General features: G+C 29.0%; 1 protein-coding gene across 1 annotated transcript in view; it reads right to left on the reverse strand.

The window, feature by feature from the left end:
- Positions 1 to 519: 519 nt before the first annotated feature.
- The window catches only part of LOC100211260 (uncharacterized), a 103,063-nt gene continuing 85,447 nt past the window's right edge, over positions 520 to 18,135 (reverse strand). The window contains exons 6-7 of the mRNA XM_065817002.1: positions 9,285 to 9,545; positions 520 to 1,359 (exon numbers count right to left, since the gene is read on the reverse strand). Of these exons, the coding sequence (XP_065673074.1) occupies positions 785 to 1,359; positions 9,285 to 9,545 (836 nt within the window). The 3' untranslated portion in view covers positions 520 to 784. The remainder of the gene's footprint in view (positions 1,360 to 9,284; positions 9,546 to 18,135) is intronic.

Genomic DNA, 18,135 nt, shown 5'->3' on the forward strand with positions numbered 1-18,135 from the left:
TACATTTAAGATCAATTGAGATAAGAACTCCAAGATCTTTCTGGCCGAGCAACTTCGATTGCAAGTGACAGGCCGTCTGATCCTGGTATGTATTAGTCTCGTTTTGATACCTTTTTTTATCGGCCAGTATGCACGACTAGTAACTAAGTAAGTATGCATGACTAGTAACGAAGTAACTAAATTTATTTAAAAAAGTAACGATGTTGACGTCGAATTTCCTTGACTCCCACCCCCTTCCTCCTTGTAAAAAATTGTCAAAAATTTCCAGTCCCATCCTCTTCCTTATTTTGTTGACTTAATTAATGGACTGCCCCAATGCTGTAAATCTTTATAATTAATTTTTAATAATATAATTGACTATAATGTTTATAATTAAAGACTTTAGACCTTTCCAGACAAAGTATACATTAGTAGATAATTTTCAAATATAATATTTTTATATATAGTTTTGGCATAACTCTCCCCCCCCCCCTTCGCCCCGGCCTTGACTAAATACTTTACTATATAAAATACTATATATTTATTTGTTTAAAATAATTTTACTTGTTAAAACACTAATTAAAATATTTACTTTTAAAAAATAAGTCTAAAAATCTACAATTATACAAACCAGCTGTTAATTTAAAAATCCTACTAAAAAAATATAAAAATAGTAATAAAAATTGTCATTGGTTTGCATCCTGCTTTGATTACAACTTTTCAATGTTGCACCCTGTTTCTAATCAATTACAACTTTTCAATGCTGCACCCTGTTTCTATGTCTTACCTAGATAATTTTTGTTCATCACAACTTTTCAATGATTTTCTCACTTACTAAATCGTGAGCATCTCGATATTGACAATCTGAAAGTATACGAAGAAAATGTTGAATAGTTACTTGAGGATATTGCATTGCGATAAGATCAAACAACTTTTCCGTACGACTGTATACACAGGGACGTTTGCCGGTATTACCAATATTATTAATATCAACGGAGCTTATTTCCAGTTCTTCAGCGATGTCTTTCCAGGACTGATAATTTGTGATTTCACTAACAAATTGAAAGCTGAGCTCACGAATATGAATATAACTAATTTTGTTAAAGTCATCATCATCATTATAATTGTTTTTTAGCAAAATGTTTTCAGCACCACTAAGCCCAAACTTCACTAAGCATTCACGAAACCCTTTGATTTTCAACTTTGGCATAAACATTTTCAAATATTCTAAAAACGAAAGAGCAACGTTTCCACCACCATTGTCGGCAAAAAGAACTAACATGCGTGAATCTCTTTCAAAATCAAAACAATCCATGATTGTTAAAACTCGATCATCTTGATCCAAAATTTTCTTTAAGGCGGGGCGTCCGTATCGAAAATCTAAAAAAAATTTATAAACGTTATTTTGTATGCTAATTCAAAAAAATAACCAAAGAAAAAAAAATAAATTTAAGATTTAAAAATAGAAAAAAAAAATGAAGTGAAAATTTAAGAAAGTATTAAAAAAATTAACAAAGAGACGTTTTTCTTTTTAAATTCTTTTCAACTTCTTTAAACTTAATTTAGCGTTATTAAGACAAGTTTGTTTATTGTTTGTTGAAAATTAGCGCGAAAACACAGATAACTAAACAACAAATCCAATAGAATTTAATAATAATAATAATAATAATAATAATAATAATAATAATAACAACAACAAGAATAATAATAATAATAATATATATATATATATATATATATATATATATATACAGTATTGGGCAAAACATTTGCAACCAACATCGAACAATGCTAAAAAGTGTTCCTAATTTTACATGTCTTAAAAACGAAACGAACTATACTACCACAGCAAACACTTCAGGAGTCTGGAGTCATAGCATGCCATGACATGAGCTATCAGCTGACAGGTGACAGCACACAGGTAGAATTTCGTTGACAAATTTTGCAGCGGACAAAACAAGTGCAACTTTTTGGTTTGTTTCATTTTCTTAAGTCTGGTCCGTGTCAACATCACGGAAGTTTTTTAATAATTAAAGGAAGTATCCAGAAGTTTCCAGAAGCATGCAGAAGCTTCCAGAAGCATGCAGAAGCTTCCAGAAGCATGCAGAAGCTTCCAGAAGCATCGAAAAGAAGCATCTAGAATCTTCCAGAACAGGTCCACACAGGTTCATTTTACTATATAAGAGACATGTAAATCGACATGTAATTCAGTCAGTATATGTAAGTCAATCAGTCAGTATTATCAAGACAGTTTATCGAAGTGAGTTTTATCAAAGTGTTTTATCGAAGAACATCAATACAAGAAGTGAAATACAACAAGTGTTTCATTACATCAATACAGTCCACATCCAACCAAGACGTTGTGTTCCACAGCACATTATTGTATCATCACAAGGTAAATGTAACACAGTAAGCCTTGAGAAGTGTGATTATTTATTTTTATTATTTTTATGACTTCAAGTGCAAAAATGGCTCCCGACAGTCTTGGATTGGACCTAAGAAAGAAAATTATTGGCGATTACGTAAGTGGAATGTCACAAAAAAGTATTTGTGATAAATGTCACGTGAAAAAATGGACCGTATCAAGACTATGTTCCAAATATCGTTCTTCGGGAAAGTTGGCAGCAGATAACAAAGATGGAAGACCGTGTTCCACCACTTCTAGAGAAGATTCTATGATCGTCAGATCTGTCAAGAAGAATCCCTGGATATTATCAGTTGAGATACAAAAGCAATTAGAGTTGCCTGTATCGGACCGAACAATCAGACGACGTGCTGTTGAAACCGGATTGTTTTTCTCGGCGCCCTAAAACAGCTGATTTCACTAAAAAACCACAAGAAAAGACTCCTGTTTGCTACATCTCATATTGAATGGAATGTGCAGAAATGGCGAACTGTTCTGATTAGTGATGAATCGAAGTTCAACATCATTGGGAGCGATGGCATTTGCCGTGTACGTCGACCAGTTTACGCCTCGCCTCGATTTACGTTACTGCCATAAGACCGTGAAGCATGGTGGAGGCAATGTAATGGTCTGGGGTGTTTTTCTGCTAACGGTCTAGGTCCAATACATTGAAACGATGGAATAATGGACCATTTCATGTATAAAAATATCCTGAAAGATGTTATGTTACCTCTGAATGCGGAATGGAATATGCCAATAAAATGGGTTTTTCAGCAAGACAACGATCCGAAACACACTACAAAAGTAGTCAAGCAGTGGTTTCAACCACCTATCGGTGATGGATTGGCCGCCTCAATCTCCGGATCTCAACCCTATCGAGATTCATTGATCACCTGATCGAATCTATGCCTCGAAGATGCAAGGCTGTAATCGACAACAAAGGATTCGCCACGAAATATTGATAGCGAAATACAGCTTGGTCAACATTTTGTCGAGTTGCACTTGTTTTGTCCAGAAGGAAATCAACTTTTTTTAATACTTTTGATTAATTTATTAATTTTCGTGTACAAATAATGAACTTTGTGATGAATAAAACTTGAAGAACTTTGTCTCTAAACAGTTACATAGTTATCTCTCTAAATTGAAAAAATGCAGCACTTTTAAATATAGAAACTAAATTAGCATTATTTGGTTGCACTCGTTTTGTCCGATACTGTATATATATATATATATATATATATATATATATATATATATATATATATATATATATATATATATATATATATATAAACAATACTTATAATTTTTTTATGTAATTCACTCCTAACAAGACTGCAAACAACCACTATTAAGTTGGAAGTTACTGGAAAATAAAGAATGTGTTAAAGTGCAAGGAAACAATTGACTTGAAAAGTTTTAGGTTGTATGAGTTAGGAAAACATGAAGAGCGAGGAAACAGTTGATTTGAAAAGGCCTAGGTTGCACAATGATATATTATATATACTATGTGTCTAACTTGCAGGATTTTATTAGACGAAAAGTGAAGCCGCTTTTTTCCAAATTGAATCCACCATTTCCAAATTGAATCCGCCTTTTCCAAATTGAATCCGCCATTTGTAATAAGGGCAAAAGCTATATCCGACGTGCGAAATAAAAGTTAAAAATGTTCAGAGCATCTAAAGTTACCAATAAGTTAAAGATCATTCAAAAACTCGTTTTAATAATTACAAAGATAAGTTTTTTATTAGCCTAGGTTCTTATAAAATATCATAACTCTTAGAAATGCTCTAAAAGCGTCTGTCCCAAGTTAAATAACTTGGAGCTTTTTTATTTAAAACTTTAATCCCTACTTTATCAGAAAAGAATTTAGGAAACATTAATCAAACATTCTCGTATGTTTTTTTTAAAATTTAATAAACATTTTCCAAGTGTAGACTTTTTTAAACTTTCAGTGTACACTTGTGCATACCGAGCACATGTGCATACCGAGCAAATCTCATATTAAAATAAATGCTACATACTTTTTTAATAAGTTGGGTAGAGTTGAGAGATCTTCAAATATAATGGAGGTTTCAACATCGTGTTCATTTAAGGACTTGAATGGACTTAAATGTTACTAGAGTTTTATTTTAAATAGTTAAAATATTTTATGTCTTTATATATGTCTTTATTTATGTCTTATATTATGTCTTTATTTATTTATAAAAATATGGTCTTTAAACTCTAAAAAAAAAAAAAAATGAGCCCTGAAAGTTAATTTAATTCTGAGGTTATATTCAGTAATTTCACAAAACAATTTATTAAATAAGTGTAATATTTTCTTTTAAATAAACAAACATCAAAAATAAAACAAACAAAAAATCTCATAAATAAAATAAACTAAATTAAAATACCAATTGTGGAACAATGTTTTCACATTATTCCACACTATTAAACAATTCTGACACTGAGAAGATCCCTTTTTTGCTCAAAATTTTAGGAGGGCTTATTCCTCCAATTATTGTATCCCACATATAAAAAAAATCTTTTTCTTTTCAGAGGCCATTTCCAATTATATGAAGATTTTACCATGATACTTACTGTTGCTCCATTCTCGTCAAAACATTTTATGATTCCAGGAAAATATTCATTTTTACAATTTATTAAAATTACAAATGCATCAATCTGCTTGTTAATTAGTTTCACCAAGTCATAAAATAAATGGTTATCAAGAAGCTGGGTAGCTAATGATTCTGTTTTACTGGAACCATCTAGTTCCATATCAAGTAACTCTAAATGAGAAAGACTTTTTCCTGCTGGTATGTTAACTAATTTCTTTTTTGCTAACTTTTTTTTTTTCACAATTGAAGTTCTTGTCAATTTGAGAGCATCCAAAAATGACAAACTGATGGCTGACGCCTCAATTTTTTTTATTAGAAATTCTATCAAGCAGTGGTTGCACATCACAAGGGTAAATTCCACACTTTTGAAAACCACTTTAAAGATTTTTATATTTGGTTCTAGAAAATCAAGGACTTGTTTTAGTAGCGACGAAAAGTACTGCTTAGGTAAGACACCAAAACATAAACCTTCTGGAGTATTCATAAACCTAAATTGGACTATTCATAAACCTTCCACTCTAACAAAATTTTTCTCCATGCTATTTTCATTGGCCTAAAAAAAGCAACATCTAAAGGTTGTGTAAGATGCGTACTGTTAGGAGGTAAACATACAAATGAAATATTTTCTTCTCTGCACTTTTGAAATATAGTAACATTAAGGTGAGTAGATACATTGTCAGCAATGAGAACCTTTATACCAATTAACTTTTTTAGTTTTGGCAACATAAGATTTTCAAACCAATTTTTAAAAGCAAATGAATCAAACCAACCTGATTTAGTACTTTGAAAGCGACAATATTTTGGCCCTCCCTCTGTCCATGTATTCCAAATTTTAGTGGCTTTGTACAAAACAAATGGTGGAAGCAATTCACCAGCTGCACTACCACACATCATTAAGAAAGTGCTGGACTTTGAAAAACTACAAATTTTCTCTGGATACTTAATGCCATGACGACATATCACTCTTCTTATTCCAGGATCATAAGTTAAGTTAGTTTCATCTAGGTTCCATATGTTTTCTGCAGGTAAGTTTTTCACAATCTCCTTCAAATTTTCAATATATGCTCGTATTGTTTCCTTGTTTACTGCAGCTCTGCAGCATTTGATATTTGCATCAAAACTCTTCTTTAAATCTTGAAAATATAGGCTGTTTACCTGGTCTCATCAAATTTTTTTGATTTAACTTATTAATTATTGTCTTTCTTGGTATATTAAATTGTTTAGCAGCTATACGTTGACTTAGTGTTCCATTTTTTATTAAATCCAAACATAATTTTAGTGTTTCAGTTGAATAATTTTTGTAACTACGAGCTCTTATCTTCCTCTTGTAATACCTTACCATCCTTAAAAACAATTTGTATCTGTTAGCAAGATTTAAAACCATAAAATGCTTAAAAATATATAGTCTGAGGTTGCTTTTCACCACTTTCTTAGCTGGTGCAAAGTAGCCCCTTTTTGGTTAAAACATGACACACAAACTATTTTGAACAGCACTTTCATAAATAATAGTCTAATTTAATTTTTTTTTTGCATAATTTAAACTACTGATAGTTTCTTCGCATAAAAAAACTAAACTTTGCTTAAGTTGATTAAGTTCTCGTGTAGAAACATGCCACTTTTGAAGGAGGAAAAAATCGGTAAAAAAAATGGCTTCATAAATATTAAAAAAACAACACTAAAAATGTCAGCATCATTCAAAATTAATTCCGAAAATTGAAGATAATGGCCCAACAAACAAAAAAAAACCAAATATATTTAAAAATCAACATGGTTATTAGAGCTGGTGAACTACAAAAACTTTTCAAAATCGGTGCAAGTAACCCCCCGTAGAAGTAAAGTAAAGTAGCTAGATAAGTTTTTTTGCCAGAAAAAGAAATGGCTTCCATGGCTTCACTTTTCGAACCGAAGTTAGACATCTAGTATATATAATATATCATTGAGGTTGCATGAGTTAGGAAAACATGAAGATGAGCAAGAATTCCAAAGTATTAAAGTGCGGGGAAAAATCGGGCTTGATGGAAAACACTCTGCTTTATTTCCAGTAACGTACCATGGAGGTTCTATCCTTGGTCTTGCGTTGTTTCTCACCTATATTAATGATCTTCCTGATAACCATACCTTAAAGTAGCTCTACTTGCTGATGACACAACTGTTTACCCTGTCAACTTTTAAAAAAGTAAGCCTGCACCTCAGCATCATGGCTGACCTATTTCAGTAACTTGATTTAAATCTAATATATTGTTTATATTTGTTTCTTATAATTTTATTAATTGAAAGTTTTAACCTTCATAATATTTATATTTAAAATTATTTCTTTGTTTTCTATTTTTCCATTTAGATTAAAATTGAAATATTTATTGTATTGCGTATTTATTTTATAAAATTTTAGTAACATAAAATAAGACTATTCTCAAAAGCAGGTCTTTGTTTAACTGTCTTGAAAATAAAGTCATAACTTTTTATTCACTTAGAATATGGAGCCAATTTTAAATGTAAGTCTCTCCTGTGGCAGCCTGGTTTGCATTGGTCGGCGAAATTGATCTCAAAGAAAAGTTTGCTAGCAATTATTATATTGTTGATATTCCTATATTGATAAATGGCAACACTTTCTACAATTTTTTTTGGGTTATTTTTTACAATTGATCTTATATTGCAAAGTTACCATCAATTAAGATTGTCTCCTTTATCATGCTTGCCACTTTTATACCTCTGATTCTCTCTACCTCTATAAATCAGTCATTTGTTCTTGTATGAAAAACCTTTTTTTCATTTAAATGTTATTTACCTCCCAAAAGCTGAGGGGGCCACAACAGTCGAGAAGGTTACTGTTATCATATTAAGCTAGATCTTCTATTCTGTCACAGACAAGGTCCAAAATGCATTGTAGATGTTATTTGACCTGCTCTAGCTGACATCTTTTAGCTTCTGTTCCTTATCATATGGTTACATCTCTTTCTCTACAAATATTACCATATTTACTGCACAAGCGAACATTTATCTTATACTTTAGCAGCAAAAACACAACCCTGCATGACTCATCATTTAGCAAGTTTGAATCCTTAAATGTTAAACTGTTCCTTCATGTTTTAAAAAAGTTTAGTTTTTTTTCTTAAACATCAATGCTTTGTAATTATTTCATGTCTTCATGATTTCATGACTCATACTATTTATTTATATTTAAGACTTCTGTCAGATATTGTTTAAGTCTTCTGTCAGGCATTTTTGAGGACTTCTGTCAGACATTTTTAAGACTTCTGTCAGACATTTTTTAAGACTTCTGTCAGTTATTTTTTAAGTCTTCTGTCAGACATTTTTTATGTCTTCTGTCAGACATTTTTTAAGACTTCTGTCGCTTTTCCCAACTTCAATTCTCTTCTATACTTTCTAATAACTAGAATTACTAAACTTACTTAACTTTTATTTACCAGAATTACTTTACTTAACCTTTTTATCTTAAACTTACGTTTACTTACTTAATAGTTAAGTAATAAACAAAATTAATATTTAACGTTTAAACTTAATACTTAACGTTTGTTAGAAGTAAATTTGTAAAAAAAAACTTTTCACACTAATCATAAAGAATCAGTTACAAAATCAGTACATCAGTTACAAATCAAGTTCCAAAAAAGCTATTAATTTAGGAATAATATAACTGATACATAATTCCACGTATGTAACAGCACCACATTCCTGGTAGTACTGCGCTCAACTTGTTTATCAGCGAAGCGGCCTTGTTTGTCAAGGTTTGTGTATCGGAGTTATAGACTTGAGAGAGGGTTATAACCACGAGTAGCCTCCTCATCTGTAGTGGCCTTCTCAGCCTTGAGGAGGCTAATTAAAAAAAAAAAAAAAAAAAAAAAAAACAGTACCAGTTCTGAACAGCAGGTTTATGTAACATTTGTTGGGTATTTTATATAGCTAAAGAATTTAATTAAATTTGATGATTTTAAATTTGTGAAGAAAAAAATGCTATGAATAACGAATTAACTACATTTATTTTTACAATATTTCTAGAATTTTTTTTTCAACTTTTCAGAAATATTGTAAAAAATGATAGCAAGCTTAAAAGACAAATATGATTCATAAAATGATGACAGTTCTAGAATAAATTACAAAAAATGAAAGACTAATTTAAACTTGGTTAAGTTTAAGAGTTATTATGACAGGTAATACTATAATACTATTGCAAAACTAAATTCAAGTAGATTTTAGTCTAGTATGATATTTTGAAGCGTGCTGTTATTGATGAAGGCATTGATAACTTTTTAGATAAAATATGATAAAACAATACTACTTACCTTTTAAGGGTAATCGTGTCTTGATTAGAAATTGCTCCTTTTTATCATCTGAAAGAAAATCAAATTTACATGTCCACGGAGGTGGTGCAGGTGCAGGTGTAGATGTAGGTGATGCACATGCAGGTAATGTTGTAGCCATGTTTTGATTAGTATTTTCATTGGTAACATTTTTTTTTTTATGTTCATTATTTTCATTTCCATCTGGATCACCTCTAATGTTAATTGAAGAGTCATTTAAACTTAACTCACTTATCTTCACTTCTAAAAAAAAATATCAGAAATAAACATATTAAATGGAGATAGAATTCGAGTTATGCTTGTTTTCTGCAAAGTATGTGTGCATACACTCACATGCATACACATACACTCTCTCATTGTGCCAACTAAATAAAAAGATATATTTAATTACACAACTTAAAGTTTCAAGCAATATTAATCATCAGATTTCAATAATATTTGTTCTGCTTAATTATATTTATATATTTATTTAACACATTGTATTGAGCACTCTTACTTATATATGTACAGGCTTTGGCAGGAATGGTGAGCTATAGGCAGGAATGGTGGGCTATAGCCTGCACCCGCCTCCACACCTGTGTCATTTTATACAAAGTATATATTTTCGATAAAAAAATTTTTTTTAATATGTTGATGTTTTTTATTTAGTTAATAAAACACCTCACATGATGTAATTTGGTAAATGGCAAATTTCAAGTTTAAAACTGTTTTTCTTTTAAATTAAAATTATTCTATCATATGCTTAAAAAAAAATTACTCGATTATTATGTAATATTATGTAAAACATAAACAAAGGAAGTCAAACAGTTTTTTTTAAACAGCAGCAACTATTCCGTATTATAATTGTGTATTATGTTATAAGTTAAATAATTAGTATGTTAAAAAGTAGGTGTTGCAAAAGAATTTAACATGTTATTCTGGGTTTGCAGTAATTGCTAGAAATTCAAAAACTGAAATGATGAGAACTGTTACATAGATGAAACTATTCATGCATTTTGCTTAAATGATTAATAAACTAGTTTGTCATACTTAATACTTTTGTCTACAACTAGTATGAATGTCTACAATTATGTCTGAAAATCAATCAAACAAAAAAATCTATTGGTTTGACTATATATGAAAAAAGACAACAAAAACTGAACATACAACTTAATAAAGTTCATTCAAGAGAAAAGAAAAAAAATGAAACAAAAACACAAAACAAATATATATATATATATATATATATATATATATATATATATATATATATATATATATATATATATATATATATATATATATATATATATATATATATATATATATATATATATATTCTTGAGCAACACAATAGCAATAAATGTGAACATATTTTAAAGAAAAACACAATATTTTTTAATCTTGACATGTTTCGTAGTTAACCTACTACATTTTCAAACGATAAAGTTACAATTTAAAACTCTGGATATATATATAAAATCAAATTTTGAAGACATAGAAATGAGAACAGAGAAATGATGACAGACAAATACAATTGTTACAAACCAATAAAAATTATAATACAAATATAATACCGTAAATAGCAAACAAATAAAAATAAAGTTATAAGTAAATAAAAAACAAAAACAAAAAAAAAACAAAAAACTAGATAGACAAATTTATATTATAATGAACAGTTTGTTTATTTAAAGATGGGTTTTCCCATTTAATATGGAGTGCTTCTTTAATTTTCGATTTGTTTTTGTTAGAAGTAGTATCCAAAATTTTAAAACAATTATAGTTACTAAGATTTTTACAATTAACAGATGAAATTAAATGTTTATAAACATTAGATTGTTTGTCACTTGTAAGATGCTCATGAATCCTTGTTGTTAAGTGTCTGGAGGTTTCTCCTTTATAACTGGCATTACATCCAGCACAAGAAAATTTGTAAGTAACATTGGATTTGAGCAGCTTAGGAAGTGGATCTTTTATAAATAAACTGTCTTGTAATTTGTTGGTAGTGAAAATTAAATTAATTATAATATCTTTACAATATTTTTTAATGATTTTATTAACTTTAGATTTAGTAAAATTTGAGTAAAACCTATAAATGGAAGCTTATAATATCTTATATTATGGTTATCAATACTATTTATCACAGATGGATTTAACTTTTTATTAACAAATAATTTAATTTCAGTGTCAATTATTTTAGGTGGATATTGGTTATTTTTTAAAACATTAGATAATTTTTTATGTCCTTATCAAATCCTAGCCATGTGTTGTTGATTTTATATGTTCTAACAATTAAACAAAGTATAAGACTAATTTTATAACAATAGGGAAAAAAACTGTAAAAGACCAATATATGTTTTTTTGTGATAAACTGATGTGGAAAGAGAAACAGACTTATTGATAAGAACATCTAAAAATGCAATTTGATTATCTTGTTCTTTTTCCATAGTAAATTTTAAGTTTTTATGTTGTTTATTAAGATGTGTAAAAAATTCCTGAGCTTTAAACTCTGAATTAAAAATAACAATAATATCATCGACATAACGTTTATAAAAAATCAGTATGGAGGAAGAGCAATTACTAACCATTTTTGTTCATGAAACCCAATAAAAATATTAGCTAAAATTGGCGCTAAAGGAGAACCCATGGGAACACCATCTAACTGGTCATAATATTTCCCGTTAAATAAAAAATGAGAACCGGATGTTGAGTTTTAAAGTAATTTTTTTTTTTTTTTAATTTACTTATAATTCTATTTTTATTTTTTTGCTATTTACGGTATCATAATTTGTATTATAATTTTTATTGGTTTGTAACAATTCTATTTGTCTGTTTTTATTTCTCTGTAATGTCTTCAAGTTTTAATTTTATATTTATATCCAAAGTTTTAAATTGTAATTGTATCTTTTGAAAATGTAGTATGTTAACTACGTAACATGTCAAGATTATATATATATATATATATATATATATATATATATATATATATATATATATATATATATGTATATATACACAGTATTGGACAAAACATTTGCAACCAACATCAAACAAATGCTAAAAAGTGTTCCTAATTTTACATGTCTTAAAAATGAAACAAACTATACTACCACAGCAAACAGTTCAGGAGTCCGGAGTCATAGCATGCTATGACATGAGCAATCAGTTGACAGCACACAGGCAGAATTTTGTTGACAAGTGCCATTTTGCAGCGGACAAAACAAGTGCAACTTTTTTGGTTTGTTTCATTTTCTTTTTGACGGAAGTTTTTTAATTAATTTATTAAATTAAAGGAAGTATCCAGAAGTTTCCAGAAGTTTTCAGAAGCATGCAGAAGCTTCCAGAAGTTTCCAGAAGAAATATCTGGAAGCATCCAGAAGTATCCAGAAACATTCAGAAGCTTCCAGAAGCATCAAAAAGAAGCACCTAGAATCTTCCAGAATAGGTTCACACTGGTTCATTTTACTATGTTAGAGACATGTAAATCAATGTAAATCATGTATTATCAAGACAGTTTATCGAAGTGAGTTTTATCAAAGTGTTTTATCGAAGAACATCAATACAAGAAGTGAAATACAACAAGTGTTTCATTACATCAATACAGTTCTCATCCAACCAAGACATTGTGTTCCACAGAGCATTATTGTATCATCACAAGGTAAATGTAACACAGTAAGCCTTGAGAAGCGTGATTATTTATTTTTATTATTTTTATGACTTCAAGTGCAAAAATGGCTCACGACAGTCTTGGATTGGAATTAAGAAAGAAAATTATTGGCGATTACGTAAGTGGAATGTCACAAAAAAGTATTTGTGATAAATATCGCCTGAAAAAATGGACCGTATCAAGACTATGTTCCAAATATCGTTCTTCGGGGAAGTTGGCAGCAGATAACAAAGGTGGAAGACCATGTTCCACCACTTCTAGAAAAGATTCTATGATCGTCAGATCTGTCAAGAAGGATCCCTGGATATTATCAGTCGAGATACAAAAGCAATTAGAGTTGCCTGTATCGGACCGAACAATCAGACGACATGCTGTTGAAACCGGATTGTTTTCTCGACGCCCTGCAAAGAAATCGCTGATTTCACTAAAAAACCACAAGAAAAGACTCCTGCTACATCTCATGGAATATGCCAATAAAATGGGTTTTTCAGCAAGACAACGATCCGAAACACACTGCAAAAGTAGTCAAGCAGTGGTTTCAAGACAACCACCTATCGGTGATGGATTGGCCGCCTCAATCTCCGGATCTCAACCCTATCGAGAACCTGTGGGAGATGTCAACCGCAGAATTAATCGTGAAGGTGTTCGTAATAAGGATCAACTGTTTGAATAAATCCAAAAGGCCTGGGCAGCGATTCCACAAAGTTTCATTGATCACCTGATCGAATCTATGCCTCAAAGATGCAAGGCTGTGTTCGACAACAAAGGATTCGCCACGAAATATTGATAGCGAAATACAGCTTGGTCAACATTTTGTCAAGTTGCACTTGTTTTGTCCAGAAGGAAATCAACTTTTTTTAATACTTTTGATTAATTTATTAATTTTCGTGTACAAATAATGAACTTTGTGATGAATAAAACTTGAAGAACTTTGTCTCTAAACAGTTACATAGTTATTTCTCTAAATTGAAAAAAATGCAGCACTTTTATATAAAGAAACTAAGTTATATATATATATATATATATATATATATATATATATATATATATATATATATATATATATATATATAGAGAGAGAGAGAGAGAGAGAGAGAGAGAGAGAGAGAGAGAGGAGAGAGAGAGAGAGAGAGACCCAACCAATCATTATTTTGAGTGAAAAACTGTTTTTGTACTGTAGGGAAGACTGGCGAGACTTTGGACAGTTTTTACTCTAATTGGGCTTATTTAATAACTTTTTTTCAAAGTAACATTTTTTTTGTGAAACTAAAATGATTAAAATATTTTTTATTATTTTAACTGTCTTTATATTTCTTGATTTTTAATGTTTAAAAACTATTTTAAAAATACTAGTCAAGTGTCAGTTGTCACCTGTATGAGGGATGACTTCGGACATGTATAGGGGAGATTATGGACATCAAGTAAATACGCAATTTCAACAACGAGATTATTTTTTCAATTATAAATTATTGCAATTGGTATTCATCCAAATTGCACTCTAAATATATCATGACCTTAAAACAACACATCATGGCACATCAAAAGTATCAGCATGCCTGTCATTATGTTATTATTACTTATGTTACGACTAACATTATGAGATGAGAAACTTGGTTGAGTTTCAATATGAGTACTATTAGCAGCTGTAGTTACTTGCATTAGTTCAACATTATCCTTATTACCCAACGGAGCTATTGCTAGCGGTTGACCAATTAGTGAAAATGATCAACACTGATATGAGAAATACCATAAAATAATATTATACACATTGATCAACGCTGATATGAGATGTTATACGGCTTTTGATTAAGCAGTTTTTTAAGATGATGTTTCATGAATGACAAGAACCAATCAGGTTCTGCAGACTTTGATTCCTTCCATTTCGTGGATACAATTTCTCTTCCCCTATTTAAAGGCTAAACGTCATGTAGCTTTTGGTGTTATATCATGAAACATAAAAGCTGAGCATCTAATTAAATACTCAGCTAGCAAAACTTCCATATACGGAGAAAAAACTTGAAATAAGTTGTTACATCGACAGTTATTAAATTAGTATTCTGATGTTTAGTCGTTTTGATATGGTTGAAGAGTTTTTATTTTCTGGCATGGTCTTTACCAGCACTCTTTCTGATGCTCAAATTATTTGTTTGGACATCTTTTATGGCTTCCCTTAACTTTTCAGATGAGAATGAACGCTTGGTTTTTCTCTTATAGTTTCTGGTCATCTTTTGATTAGCTGTGACAAAAATAATAAAACTTAAAAAAACTCTTTTTGTTTATTCTAGTAACTATTACTTTTTAGTACAACTTTTATTCACTTGAGAATTCCTTAGTGCAGAATTAAGGAAATTATGGTGTTTCAATCGTTATTGATTGTGTAAATAGAAATTTACAAAACTTTAATAATTGTCCATATGGAATTGTTATTTAGCAATCATTACAAAAGCATCGGAGTACTTGTCTTTTGGCAATGTCCAAAATGTCTGAGATAAGAGGTGTATTGAAACAACAACAACAACAACAAGATATTTGTTTTCCTCAAAATTAACAATCATATAATTACAATAATATAATAATAATGATAATAATAATAATAAGAATATCAATAATATTATAAATAATAAAATTGAAATATCATTATTAAGAAAAAATATAAACAATTGATTGACAAGGAAGGAGTCACTCATGTAGAAACCTGATCAAAGGAGTGACACCAAATAATTATATTAATAATATTCATTTAAAAAATAATAACAATAATAACTTTGTTCTATTAATAATTTATTAATAGAAAAAAGACAACAGCAAAAATAATAGTATTTATAATAACTAAAATAATAATAGTAATAATAAAAATAGCAGTAATAAAAATAATAAACAACAATGACAAAGACAATAAAATTTCTATAAAAATAGTAAGAAGAAAAAGAAAAAAACTAAAAGAAGTTGATAATGATAAAAAATTAAAATAATTTTTTTTTTAGAATTTGTTTAAATTTATTTTGTTTTTAATAAAGGAACGAATTAAGGAGAAGATAAATTATTTAAGTTTTAAATTTTCAAACTCATTCACAATGCACACAAGACTTCGATTCCATTCGTTTATGCACTGATGTGTAATTGAATACTTACCATACTTCAAAGGGAGATACATTTAGTTTTCCATTATTGATGTTTCTATTTAAATGTGAATGTATAAATCAGGTTTCCATCAAAAAGGTTGTAATAGAAAAAGGTCAACTTTTATTAAGGAAGTCAAAAACAAAAAGAAGATTAACAAATCTAACTAGTGCTGACAATGTAGGAATTTTAAGTTTTTTGAAGAAGTTTAAAGTTTCTGTATTATGAAGTTGAATATTTATTTATTAAATTTTATTATTATTAAAATTTATTATTGAAAAATCAAGGGAATTGTTACAAATACATTTATAGATAACAAATTCTTACATTCTCAAACATCCACAGGTAACAATTTGCTCTAAAAAAAAAACTGCACTAACTCTGGCACAGTTCATTACTAAAACCTGAATGATTCACTTGGAATTAAAATCTTTACATTAAAGAACCAAAAAATTGTTTTTTCACTTTAAATCTGTTTTTTAGTGAGAAAATGTCACCTAACTCATTTTAAAGTTAAGATGTGTAAGAATATGTTTGTCAACATATTGATCAGACATCATTGTCCTAATGTTAACAGGGTAGGAGATTTCAAAGAATCCATTCTCTCCCTGAGTCCAAAGTCTCACCGGTCTCCCCTATAGTGAACGCAGTTATCAAAAATGTTTTAGTTCAAAAAACAACATGAACATAAAAGAATAAAGAAGTTACAGTATAAAATACACTTTTGTACTTTGTACGATCTTTGTATGTGTATTTCTATTCACATCAAATTTTACTGTCACTATTTTATACCACACTTTCATTATGACATTTCTCAGATTTGCTACTGAGGATTTTATCTGAGAATGTGACACTACAAGGTCTACACTTTTTAGATTAAATTTAGAATAGATAGGTTGGCCATTTGAAAAATAGATAAACTTTGGTTCAAAAGTAATTGAAAAGTGATTTTATATATGGTTTTATTAACTTCTAAAAAAAATATCATTCAGCATGACCCTTGATTACAAACTGGGTTCCATATATTAGAAAAAAATGTTTTTTAAAGAGTAAATTGAACCAAGGTCTCAAAAGAATCAAAATTTTAGAGACTAATTTTTTTTTTAGTAATTATTATAATAAATACTATTTTTTTATTTAAAAAAAAAAAAAAAAAAAAATTTATTTTTATATTTGACATATCAGAAACAGTTTGTAATCAAGGATTATTTTTTATGAATTTTTTCTAAAAAGTAAACAAAACACCAATTATTAATAAATAAAATTAAATTGAATATAATATACATAACATAAATTAAGTATATTAATTATCATATACCTGGCATATAACTTGTTAACAATATTCTGTACATTTAACAATTTGGGTTTTAAAAAAACCACTCTACAAATCATGCAGTAATTAGCTTTGTGGACCAATCGGATGCTTTTAATAAAGATTATTATACATTAGAAGTTTTCATTGGTTCAAAGCTTTTGACACTGTTAATCAAAACTAGAACTCTATGGAGTAAACAACCTAAATTTACCTTGGTTTAAAGATTATTTGACTAACTGTAAATTAATTATAAATTAACTGTAACTATAAATTAAATATAATATAAATTAAAATACTTTTTAGTTACTTTCAAACCTTTATTTATAAAGTTCATCTAATTTTTATTGGGCCAACCTATGAAACCAAAAAGACACTGTGCTCTCCGGAGACCAACAGGGCACATTTTGGTCAAATTTGGCTTACTCAAATTTTTCTTTGTTTAATTACTATTATTGGGTTTAGTGAAGTGTTTTGAAATAATTTTTTAAATCTAAACTCACTTTTATACATCAAAAAAAAATAGAGATTTAAATAATTTAAGTATCTATAGAAAGTTACATCTTTTTATGATTACATCATCCATTCAAAACGGATAAAAAAACTCAATGTTACGGTAATGTTTCATTAAGTATTCATGTAAAACATATTTTTGGACAAAATGGCTGATACAAAATGTTTAATTTGAGCTTGTTGTTTTATTGCCTTTGAAAAAAGGATCAAAAAAACTTATTAAAGTAACTCCTGCAATACAA

The sequence above is a fragment of the Hydra vulgaris genome, chromosome 13, assembly GCF_038396675.1.
Source record: "Hydra vulgaris chromosome 13, alternate assembly HydraT2T_AEP".
NCBI lineage: Eukaryota > Metazoa > Cnidaria > Hydrozoa > Anthoathecata > Hydridae > Hydra > Hydra vulgaris.